The sequence below is a fragment of the Orcinus orca genome, chromosome 3 (genome assembly GCF_937001465.1).
Source record: "Orcinus orca chromosome 3, mOrcOrc1.1, whole genome shotgun sequence".
NCBI lineage: Eukaryota > Metazoa > Chordata > Mammalia > Artiodactyla > Delphinidae > Orcinus > Orcinus orca.
In genome coordinates, this window is record NC_064561.1 from 150,973,677 (window position 1) to 150,985,849 (window position 12,173).

Below are 12,173 nucleotides of genomic sequence, written 5' to 3' on the forward strand. Positions count from 1 at the left end.
GAAATCTCTTGAGTGTTATGCCTTATTGGCCAAAGAGATACTTAGAGAGGTCCACACACAAGAGACAATGTCATCCTGATGTACAGAATTCCCATGATAGTGGAGGATACTCATACTCATGTACTTCTAAAACTTTGCAGATTTGTTTGAAATTAACAAAGAAGAAGGGACCTTTTGCTCCAAGTTTCCACTGAAGGTGACATCCAAATTATTGTACAGTAGTAGTTGACAAGTTTACTTCTGTGGACTCTTTCCTTATGTGCCTTTCTCCCTACTAAGGAAAGCTGAATATGGAATGGATCTACTACCAGTTCTGTCATTGTATTGCTCACAACTGGCACCAAGAAAGGATGATAAATTTACTATCACACATTTATTGTGCTTTGTATGAGGGAGTAAGTCATTACTTTGTTTTGTGCTGTAGAAACCCCAGTGTCTCTAAATTGATTCATTAAAGACCCAAGATGTCAAAGTTCCTCTTTTATTCTGTTGCAATATTGTTAATCTTCAATTACCCGCCAATGCATTTTCCACTTTATGGCTACTTTAGATGCTAATTTTTAATACCAGGCAGATTTTCTCCAGCCATCCGGAATATTTTCCTTCATGTGCAGATTTTTTTAGACAATAGAAAATCCTTTAGAAAGTAAAACATTTAAAAATAAATTTTTGGCATAAAATATCATACAAATCGTTAAGGAGATAGAAGAGGCTTATAGTTTCATTTATTTTTTTGGATTATCCACAATCTTGATGCTGATATTTGGATCAATCATGAGTTTTTTTCTAAACACATGTGTTCTTAAAGGAAAACAAAAAAATTATTCTGTTCTTTACACTTAATAAACCAATTATCTCTTAATAATAGAGATGTAACTTATGAATACATTAGTATCTGCAATGAACAGTTTTTCCTTCTTTGGTCAGCTAATGAACCTCCTGAGTATTGAGAAATTGGTACCAAGCTAAAGATCATCAACTCTCTAATAATGCGGTGCTTTTCTGACAAAACTATAACCTCCAAACCTTCACTGCTTCTTAAAAGGCAGAGCTTTAGGCCATTGCAATGTCATCTCTCAGAAAGAGACACGGCCTGCCTATCTTGGAATGAGATTCATGTTATTTTACTATATAGCAATTATGGTCTAGATTGTTTAATTATTTTCTTTTTAAGAATCTGCTTTAATTATTTGAGGACTTTAAAGAAATCCACTTGGGTGAAAACTCAATAATATAGCCATTTCCATTTTATCATGTACAATTTAACATAGTTTATATGCTTCTTCATGATCTTAAATCTCTTACTCAGTTTTGTAGGCAAGGAAATCTTAGGTCATAAGAAAAATGGTATTTAATTAGACAATGAAGAGAATAAATGCTTTATTCAATTCTTAGACCGCACTCTACTTACCAAATGGTTCAGAAACCAGTCAGGGCAGCTTGGATGCAGTCGGTGGTGCTTACAGAATTAACTGCCTGTTCCTAAACTGTACAGAATGGCAGAAGCATTGAGTTTGAAAAAGTAAGAAACAAACTGCTTCAACAGTAAATCTTTTGTAACCAGATAAGGCATCCTTTATGCAGGGGCCTGCTCAAGTATATCATTTGATTTGAAACTTTCAGTTGTGAGCTCATTATATTTAGCAACTTACATTTTAAGTGAGAAGTAGATCCAGGTTTTAATTTTGTGACATTGTTTTGAGATTAGCCCGGGGGCTTGGAGTCTTGGTTGTCACATGAATAGTGAAGGAGATGGGATAATCATTCAAACACAGCTATATAGAGAGGGCAACAAGAAGTAAAGCAATGTGAAAGGGAAGTGCCCTACCTCATTTTGGTTTTGCTGACAAATATTTCTATATGTAGTAATAGGAAAGACCATGTTTAGGTCTGACACATAATCATATTGGTATTTAACCTGGGTTATAACTGAGAGATTAAATCCCGTGGGCAAGTTGAAGGTCAATCTCAATATCAAAACCTTGGTTAGTGAAATAGAGATGGGTTTCATTCATCTTCAAAGATGTGCTTTACGAAATGTTCCTACCTTATTGATTCAACTAGATTCAAGATCAAACTCATTTTATTGAAGTCCATGTAGGTTTGTTGCAGGTGTTCACTTAAGTTATCCAATTAAAATCTGACATTAGGTTAACTGTCACTCTCAGTATGAACTCGCTTTGAGACTTGCTTTTACCTAGGAAGTCCACTTCTAGGAACGTATCCTACTGATATGCTTGTACATTTGCAAAGTGATATATGTATTGATACTAAGATGTTTCAGCATTGTTTGCAGTAGTAAAACATTGGAAATGACTTAAATATCTATCAGGAGGGGTCTGTTTAAATAGTTTATGTTACAATGAAATACTCTGCAAGCATTAAAAAAATACTAAGACAGCTCTATATGTCCAATGTGGAATGATCTTCACAGTATTTTAAATGAAAACTACCGTGAAGAAATCTATATTATGTGCAGCCATTTGTGTTCAAGAATATTTTTAATGCTTATGTATGAATATATATTTATATGCTCAGAATGCATAGTTATCTTTGGAAAAATACACAGTAATTGGTAACAATCATTAGCCCTTGGGAGGTGAAAATTTGTTGGAGACCAGGGATGAGAGGGAGATTTAAATTTTACCATTTATGTCATTTTAGATATTTCAACTTTTGTAAGGTGTGTGTATTATCTATTCAAAACATTGTTTTAAAAAATTCACCTGCCTGGGAAGAGCAAATGGACTTGTCACCTATTCTCTGGAATACTTTATTCATTTCCTATCATCACATTTATCAAATGGTCTCCTGTTAAGGATCTTCTGTTGAATCTCCTTGCTAGTGTGTGAGCTTCTTAAGCCTAGGATCATTTTATGCATTTTAACACACTCGGGATCTAAAATGTCTGGCCTGTGGTAGGGGTTCAATAATGTTTGAATGAATGTATGCATTTTTATATGCCATTATTCTCTTCATTTATTGTTTTCAATTTTTAATTTATCATTTTATGATAATTTTGTAAACAAAGTAATAGCTAAAAATTATATAGTACAAAAGCTTATACTGAAAAGTGGAAGTCTCCTGTCCCCACCCTGACCCTTTTTGTAGAGAAAAACCACTCAACTTCTTTTAAGCTACACTTTATGATATTTACCTTCTTATCTCTAAATAATAACCTTATATTGATACTTACTGATTTGTCAGTTTTAGTCACCATTTTTTGACTTTTTTGGTATAGTATACTTGAGGACTACTTACTCACTGACTCCTACTGACTCCCATCTCCACCCCTTTTTCTCTCATTATAATTATATTACCATTTTTAGTTAAATCGATTAGCTGCTATTTACATTCCTATGACTAGGTAACTATTTTTTACTACTAAGCCAAGTAATGATATGATTATATTTCATAAAGTTTTTTTTGTTTTACTAAAGTTAAAGGTTGCATTTTTTAAAGTTTTTGTTTTCTTTATGCTTATGGCTATTGTGTTCCAAATACAAAGATTTGTCACTTGCTTATAATATTTTTTCTAAATGCTCACAGTTCCAAACAGTGCATCAGGTCCAGTTTTACTTGGACACCTCATTCCTGAGCCCTCCAACCTCATGCCCTAGTATGGATTACTCTGTAGATTTGATGTGCAGCTGTTATCTGGACTTACCATTTCTGAACCTGTGTAAAAAATATATATATATAAAAAAATATATAATATATATATAAATATATATTATATATATAGATGATAGATATATAGATAGATAAACTTCCTATATTCTGTGTACTAAGTCCATATCTTCCATGATATTATAAAGATAATAATGTTACTATGTAGCATTTATTTTTTGCCAGGCACTGTTTACATGCAAGGACTCACTGAATGCTCATGAGTTAGGTATTATTATTATCTCCATTTTACAGATGAGGAAATTGAGGTAAGTAGCAGTTAGTTTTCTTAATGGCACACAGCTAGAAAGTGGAAGAGTCAATATTCAAACCCAGGATTCTGATTCCAGGATCTGTGCCTTAATCATTTTAATATACTGCCTCTTTTTCTCAAGATATGTCTTCATTATATATTAAAGAGTTATTTAGAGGGTAAAGCTTTGAATCCTTGCATGTCAGAAAATGTCGTTATATTATGTTCATGATTGATTGATATATTAGCTAGGTATGGAATTTTGTTTTAACTCAGAATTTTGGAAGCATTATCTTTTAGCATCAATGTTACTTTTAAGAAATAAAATGTCATTTGACTTCCTGTGTATGACCTGTTTGTAAATAACCTCTGTAACCTCTTAGGAACTCCTCTTTATCTCTAGAGTTTTGAGCTCTGATGATGATTTCCTTTTATTCATTCATTTTGTTGGGTAATTGGTGGCCCTTTCAATCTATAAACTTTATGTTTTTAGGACTCCAAAATTTTCCTTTTTGCTTTTTTACTAGTTTCCTTCCTGTTTTTTTGTTTGTTTGTTTATCTGTTTCTTTACAATATAAAGTCTTATTAGTCTGTGTCCTTAGAGATTCCTTTTCTCATTTGTTTTGAGTCCCTCTCTTTCATGTTGGAGGCTTCATTCAAATATCTGGTGATCTTGGATGTCCACTCATATTTACAAATGAAAGAGCAGAGAGATTTATTATAAGTTCGATGATGATAATGATGATGATATATGTTGGAGGCTTAGGGATGAAGTTCATTTATCAACTCTTAGGATTCACTCCAAGGTGATCAGATGGTAGCACGTCTGTTCACCGAGGTAGACATCTTCCCTGCTCATTTTGTGGAAGAATTTATTGTTTTTTTTCTCAGAAGCTCTGCAGGTTATCCAGAAAAGAATATTCTAGTCTTTTGTCTGTTTAGGCTTCTAACATTAGGGGAACTAGACCAGTAAGGGAGCTGGGATTCCCACTGTTGAGTGACATTTTCCCACCTTCAGTTTCCACCATACGCATGCCCCTCCTAGATCCATTCCTCCTGAGCAGTCTTTGTTCTTCCTCCACTGTGGGGTGGAAACCTTGCCCAGCTGTATCGGAAAAAGGAAGAGACCTAACTACTCTGATTCATAGAATTTTGACTAATGTTACCTTCATTTCCAGCTTGTCTCCTCATTGCATCTTCCATGATACTTGTGCTTCTGAACCTTATGCTTTTTCAGGGTTCTGTGGAATGACTGTCTTTCTTTTTTTGTTTGTTTGTTTTTTACATCTTTACTGGAGTATAATTGCTTTACAATGGTGTGTTAGTTTCTGCTTTATAAAAAAGTGAATCAGTTATACTAATACATACGTTCCCATATCTCCTCCCTCTTGCGTCTCCCTCCCTCCCACCCTCCCTATCCCACCCATCCAGGTGGTCACAAAGCACCAAGCTGATCTCCCTGTGCTGTGCGGCTGCTTCCCACTAGCTATCTATTTTACGTAGTGTATATATGTCCCTGCCACTCTCTCACTTTGTCACAGCTTACCCTTCCCCCTCCCCATATCCTCAAGTCCATTCTCTAGTAGGTCTGTGTCTTTATTCCCATCTTACCCCTAGGTACTTCATGACATTTTTCTTTTCTTAGATTTCATATATATGTGTTAGCATACGGTATTTGTCTTTCTCTTTCTGACTTACTTCACTCTGTATGACAGACTCTAGGTCCATCCACCTCACTACAAATAACTCGATTTCGTTTCTTTTTATGGCTGAGTAATATTCCATTGTATATATGTGCCACATCTTCTTTATCCATTCATCCAATGATGGACACTTAGGTTGTTTCCATCTCCTGGCTATGGTAAATAGAGCTGCAATGAACATTTTGGTACATGACTCTTCTTGAATTATGGTTTTCTCAGGGTATATGCCCAGTAGTGGGATTGCTGGGTCATATGGTAGTTCTATTTGTAGTTTTTAAAGGAACCTCCATACTGTTCTCCATAGTGGCTGTACCAATTCACATTCCCACCAGCAGTGCAAGAGGGTTCCCTTTTCTCCACACCCTCTCCAGCATTTATTGTTTCTAGATTTTTTAATGATGACCATTCTGACTGGTGTGAGATGATATCTCATTGTAGTTTTGATTTGCATTTCTCTAATGATTAATGATGTTGAGCATTCTTTCATGTGTTTGTTGGCAATCTGTATATCTTCTCTGGAGAAATGTCTATGTCGGTCTTCTGCCCATTTTTGGATTGGGTTGTTTGTTTTTTTGTTATTGAGCTTCATGAGCTGCTTATAAATTTGGGAGATTAATCTTTTGTCAGTTGCTTCATTTGCAAATATTTTCTCCCATTCTGAGAGTTGTCTTTTGGTCTTGTTTATGGTTTCCTTTGCTGTGCAAAAGCTTTGAAGTTTCATTAGGTCCCATTTGTTTATTTTTGTTTTTATTTCCATTTCTCTGGGAAGTGTGTCAAAAAGGATCTTGCTGTGATTTATGTCACAGAGTGTTCTGCCTATGTTTTCCTCTAAGAGTTTGATAGTTTCTGACCTTACATTTAGGTCTTTAATCCATTTTGATCTTATTTTTGTGTATGGTGTTAGGGAGTGATCTAATCTCATACTTTTACATGTACCTGTCCAGTTTTCCCAGGACCATTTATGGAAGAAGCTGTCCTTCCTCCACTGTACATTCCTGCCTCCTTTATCAAAGATAAGGTGACCATATGTGCATGGGATTATCTCTGGGCTTTCTATCCTGTTCCATTGATCTATCTTTCTGTTTTTGTGTCAGTACCATACTGTCTTGATTACTGTAGCTTTGTAGTATAGTCTGAAGTCAGGGAGACTGATTCCTCCAGCTCCATTTTTCATTCTCAAGATTGATTTGGCTATATGGGATCTTTTGTGTTTCCATACAAATTGTGAAATTTTTTGTTCTAGTTCTGTGAAAAATGCCAGTGGTAATTTGATAGGGATTGCATTGAATCTGTAGATTGCTTTGGGTAGTAGAGTCATTTTCACAATGTTGATTCTTCCAATCCAAGAACATGGTATATCTCTCCATCTATTTGTATCATCTTTAATTTCTTTCAGCAGTGTCTTCTTATTTTCTGCATACAGGTCTTTTGTCTCCTTAGGTAGGTTTATTCCTAGATATTTTATTCTTTTTGTTGCAATGGTAAATGGGAGTGTTTTCTTCATTTCACTTTCAGATTTTTCATCATTAGTGTATAGGAATGCCAGAGATTTCTGTGCATTAATTTTGTGTCCTGCTACTTTACCAAATTCATTGATTAGCTCTAGTAGTTTTCTTGTAGCATCTTTAGGATTCTCTGTGTATAGTATCATATCATCTGCAAACAGTGACATCTTTACTTCTTCTTTTCTGATTTGGATTCCTTTTATTTCCTTTTCTTCTCTGATTGCTGTGGCTAAAACTTCCAAAACTATGTTGAATAATAGTGGTGAGAGTGGGCAACCTTGTCTTGTTCCTGATCTTAGTGGAAATGCTTTCAGTTTTTCACCATTGAGGATGATGTTGGCTATGGGTTTGTCATATATGGCCTTTATTATGTTGAAGAAAGTTCCCTCTGTGCCTACTTTCTGCACAGTTTTAATCATAAATGGGTGTTGAATTTTGTCAAAAGCTTTCTCTGCATCTATTGAGATGATCATGTGGTTTCTGTCCTTCAGTTTGTTAATATGGTGTATCACGTTGTTTGATTTGCATATATTGAAGAATCCTTGCATTCCTGGAAAAACCCCACTTGATCATGGTGTATGATCCTTTTAATGTGCTGTTGGATTCTGTTTGCTAGCATTTTGTTGAGGATTTTTGCATCTATGTTCATCAGTGATATTGGCCTGTAGCTTTCTTTCTTTGTGGCATCCTTGTCTGGTTTTGGTATCAGGGTGATGGTGGCCTCATAGAATAAGTTTGGGAGTGTTCCTCTCTCTGCTATATTTTCGAAGAATTTGAGAAGGATAGGTGTTAGCTCTTCTCTAAATGTTTGATAGAATTCGCCTGAGAAGCCATCTGGTCCTGGGCTTTTGTTTGTTGGAAGAATTTTAATCACAGTTTCAATTTCAGTGCTTGTGATTGGTCTGTTCATATTTTCTATTTCTTCCTGGTTCAGTCTCGGAAGGTTATGCATTTCTAAGAATTTGTCCGTTTCTTCCAGGTTGTCCATTTTATTGGCATAGAGTTACTTGTAGTAATCTCTCATGATCTTTTGTATTTCTGCATTGTCAGTTGTTACTTCTCCTTTTTCATTTCTAATTATATTGATTCGAGTCTTCTCCCTATATTTCGTGATGAGTCTGGCTAATGGTTTATCAATTTTGTTTATCTTCTCAAAGAACCAGATTTTAGTTTTATTGATCTTTGCTATCATTTCCTTCATTTCTTTTTCATTTATTTCTGATCTGATCTTTATGATTTCTTTTGTTCTGCTGACTTTGGGGGTTTTTTGTTCTTGTTTCTCTAATTCCTTTAGGTGCAAGGTTTGGTTGTTTATTCGAGATGTTTCCTTTTTCTTAAGGTAGGATTGTATTGTTATAAACTTCCCTCTTAGAACTGCTTTTGCTGCATCCCATAGGTTTTGGGTCATCGTGTCTCCATTGTCATTTGTTTCTAGGTAATTTTTGATTTCCTCTTTGATTTCTTCAGCCATCACTTGGTTATTAAGTAGTGTATTGTTTAGCTTCCATGTGTTTGTATTTTTTAAAGATCTTCTCCTGTAATTGATATCTAGTCTCATAGCGTTGTGGTTGGAAAAGATACTTGATACAATTTCAATTTTCTTAAACTTACCAAGGCTTCATTTGTGACCCAAGATATGATCTATCCTAGAGAATGTTCCATGTGCACTTGAGAAAAATGTGTATTCTGTTGTTTTGGGGTGGAATGTCCTATAAATATCAATTAAGTCCATCTTGTTTAATGTATCATTTAAAGCTTGTGTTTCCTTATTTATTTTCATTTTGGATGATCTGTCCATTGGTGAAAGTGGGGTGTTAAAGTCCCCTACTATGAATGTGTTACTGTCGATTTTCCCTTTTATGGCTGTTAGTATTTGCCTTATGTATTGAGGTGCTCCTATGTTGGGTGCAAAAATATTTACAATTGTTTTATCTTCTTCTTGGATTGATCCCTTGATCATTATGTAGTGTTCTTCTTTGTCTCTTCTAATAGTCTTTATTTTAAAGTCTATTTTGTCTGATATAAGAATTGCTACTCCAGCTTTCTTTTGGTTTCCATTTGCATGGAATATCATTTTCCATCCCCTTACTTTCAGTCTGTATGTGTCTCTAGGTCTGAAGTTCGTCTCTTGTAGACAGCATATATATGGGTCTTGTTTTTGTATCCATTCAGCCAGTCTGTGTCTTTTGGTGGGAGCATTTAATCCATTTACATTTAAGGTATTTATCAATATGTATGTTCCTATTCCCATTTTCTTAATTGTTTTGGGTTTGTTATTGTAGGTCTTTTCCTCCTCTTGTGTTTCTTGACTAGAGAAGGTCCTTTAGCATTTGTTGTAAAGCTGGTTTGGTGGTGCTGAACTCTCTCAGCTTTTGCTTGTCTGTAAAGATTTTAATTTCTCCATGAAATCTGAATGAGGGCTTCCCTGGTGGCGCAGTGGTTGAGAGTCCGCCTGCCGATGCAGGGGATACGGGTTCGTGCTCTGGTCCGGGAAGATCCCACATGCCGTGGCGCAGCTGGGCCCGTGAGCCATGGCCACTGAGCCTGTGCATCCGGAGCCTATGCCCCGCAGCAGGAGAGGCCACAGCAGTGAGAGACCGGCGTACGGAAAAAAAAAAGAAAAAAAAAAATCTGAATGAGATCCTTTCTGGGTAGAGTAATCTTGGTTGTAGGTTTTTCTCCTTCATCACTTTAAATATGTCCTGCCAGTCCCTTCTGGCTTGCAGAGTTTCTGCTGAAAGATCAGCTGTTAACCTTATGTGGATTCCCTTGTGTGTTATTTTTTTTTTTTCTTGCTGCTTTTAATATGGTTTCTTTGTATTTGCGTTTTGAGGTTTTTTTTTTTGGATTAAGGTTTTATTTATTTTTTTAATAAGTCTCAATTAGATGGAGAACAGAAATGAAATTCTTCTCAAACATAAAAATGTGAATTGAGTTGCTTCTTTTTGGATGGATCTTTAACATTGACTTGACCATATGGACAGTGTCTGCAGGTAGACCCGCAGCATCTGCCTCTCTGCAAGTGGGCCAGCCGGGTGAGCACCATGTAGCCGGTAGCTGGGTCCACGAAGTTCAGCCGGCCAGCCGCGGAGGCGGCTGCGTGAAGCTCCGAGACCCTCCGCTCTGCCGCTGTTAACTCTTTGCTCACCGGACGCCTTGCTGCTCCCTCTGGTCCGCCCTGTGAGTCGGGCCCAGAGCCGCCGCAGTCTCCCTGCGAAGAGGAGCAGAAGGTGAAGCTGAGGCGCTGTCGGAACACTTCTCTGACCTGGGGCAGTTCTGGCGGTGGGGCAGGGGACGGCTGCCTCCCGAGCGTAGCGCCCGCGGACCCCGGGACCTGCCAGGCCGCCATGGCTGCCGCCTGTGGGAGGCGGGGCCAGTTTTGACAGTTTGATTAATATGTGTCTTGGCATGTTTCTCCTAGGATTTATCCTGTATGGGACTCTCTGTGCTTCCTGGACTTGATTAACTATTTCCTTTCCCATATTAAGGAAGTTTTCAACTATAATCTCTTCAAATATTTTCTCAGTTCCTTTCTTTTTCTCTTCTTCTTCTGGAACCCCTATAATTCGAATGTTGGTGTGTTTAATGTTGTCCCAGAGGTCTCTCAGACTGCCCTCAGTTCTTTTCATTCTTTTTTCTTTATTCTGCTCTGCAGTAGTTATTTCCACTATTTTATCTCCCAGTTCACTTATCCGTTCTTCTGCCTCAGTTACTCTGCTATTGATCTCATCTAGAGTATTTTTAATTTCATTTATTGTGTTGTTCATCGTTGCTTGTTTCATCTTTAGTTCTTCTAGGTCCTTGTTAAATGTTTCTTGTATTTTCTATATTCTATTTCCAAGATTTTGGATCATCCTTACTATCATTATTCTGAATTCCTTTTCTGGTAGACTGCCTATTTCCTCTTCATTTGTTAAGTCTGGTGGGTTTTTGTCTTGCTCTTTCATCTGCTGTGTGTTTTTGTCTTCTCATTTTGCTTATCTTACTGTGTTTGGGGTCTCCGTTTTGCAGGTGCAGGTTCGTAGTTCCCATTGTTTTTCGTGTCTGTCCCCAGTGGCTTAAGTTTGTTCAGTGGGTTGTGTAGGCTTCCTGGTGGGGGGGACTAGTGCCTATGTTCTTGTGGATGAGGCTGGATCTTGTCTTTCTGGTGGGCAGGTCCACATCTGGTGGTGTGTTTTGGGGTGTCTGTGGCCTTATTATGATTTTAGGCAGCCTCTCTGCTAATGGGTGTGGCTGTGTTCCTGTCTTGCTAGTTGTTTGGCATAGGGTGTCCAGCACTATAGCTTGCTGATCGTTGAGTGAAGCTCAGTGCTGGTGTTGAGATGGAGATCTCTGGGAGACTTTCGCCATTTTGATATTATGTGGAGCTGGGAGGTCTCTTGTGAACCAGTGTCCTGAAGTTGGCTCTCCCACCTCAGAGGCACAGCACTGACTCCTGGCTGTAGCACCAAGAGCCTTTCATCCACACAGCTCAGAATAAAAGGGAGAAAAATTAGAAAGAAAGGGAGAAAGAAAGAAAGAAAGAGGATAAAATGAAATAAAATAAAGAAAAAATAAAGTTATTAAAATAATTATTAAGAAAAAAACATTTTTTTAAAGAAAAAAAAAAAACACGGACTGATAGAACCCTAGGACAAATGGTGAAAGCAAGCTATACAGACAAATCTCACACAGAAGCATACACATACACACTCACAAAAAGAGGAAAAGGGGAAAAAAATCACAAATTTTGCTCTCAAAGTCCACCTCCTTAATTTGGGATGAGTCGTTGTCTGTTCATGTATTCCACAGATGCAGGTACATCAAGTTGACTGCGGAGCTTTAATCCACTGCTTCTGAGGCTTCTGGGAGAGATTTCCCTTTCTCTTCTTTGTTCGCACAGCTCGAGGGGCTCAGCTTTGGATTTGGCCCCGCCTCTGCGTTTAGGTCGCCTGAGGGCGTCTGTTTTTCCGCTCAGACAGGACGGGGTTAAAGGAGCAGCTGACTCTGGGGCTCTGGCTCACTCAGGCCTGGGGGGGAGGGAGGGATGCAGAGTGCCGGGCG

At 37.4% G+C, this 12,173-nt stretch overlaps 2 protein-coding genes across 2 annotated transcripts in view; one reads left to right on the top strand and one right to left on the bottom strand.

Annotated features, from left to right (window-relative positions):
- Positions 1–12,173, top strand: part of PLCXD3 (phosphatidylinositol specific phospholipase C X domain containing 3) — a 192,305-nt gene that overhangs the window by 44,879 nt on the left and 135,253 nt on the right. The gene's annotated exons all lie outside the window — the stretch shown is intronic.
- Positions 9,965–10,954, bottom strand: LOC101286168 (uncharacterized protein C1orf53-like). Its single transcript, XM_033421201.2, has one exon. The coding sequence runs from the start codon at positions 10,477–10,479 to the stop codon at positions 10,042–10,044; it is 438 nt and encodes a 145-aa protein (XP_033277092.1). The 5' UTR covers positions 10,480–10,954; the 3' UTR covers positions 9,965–10,041.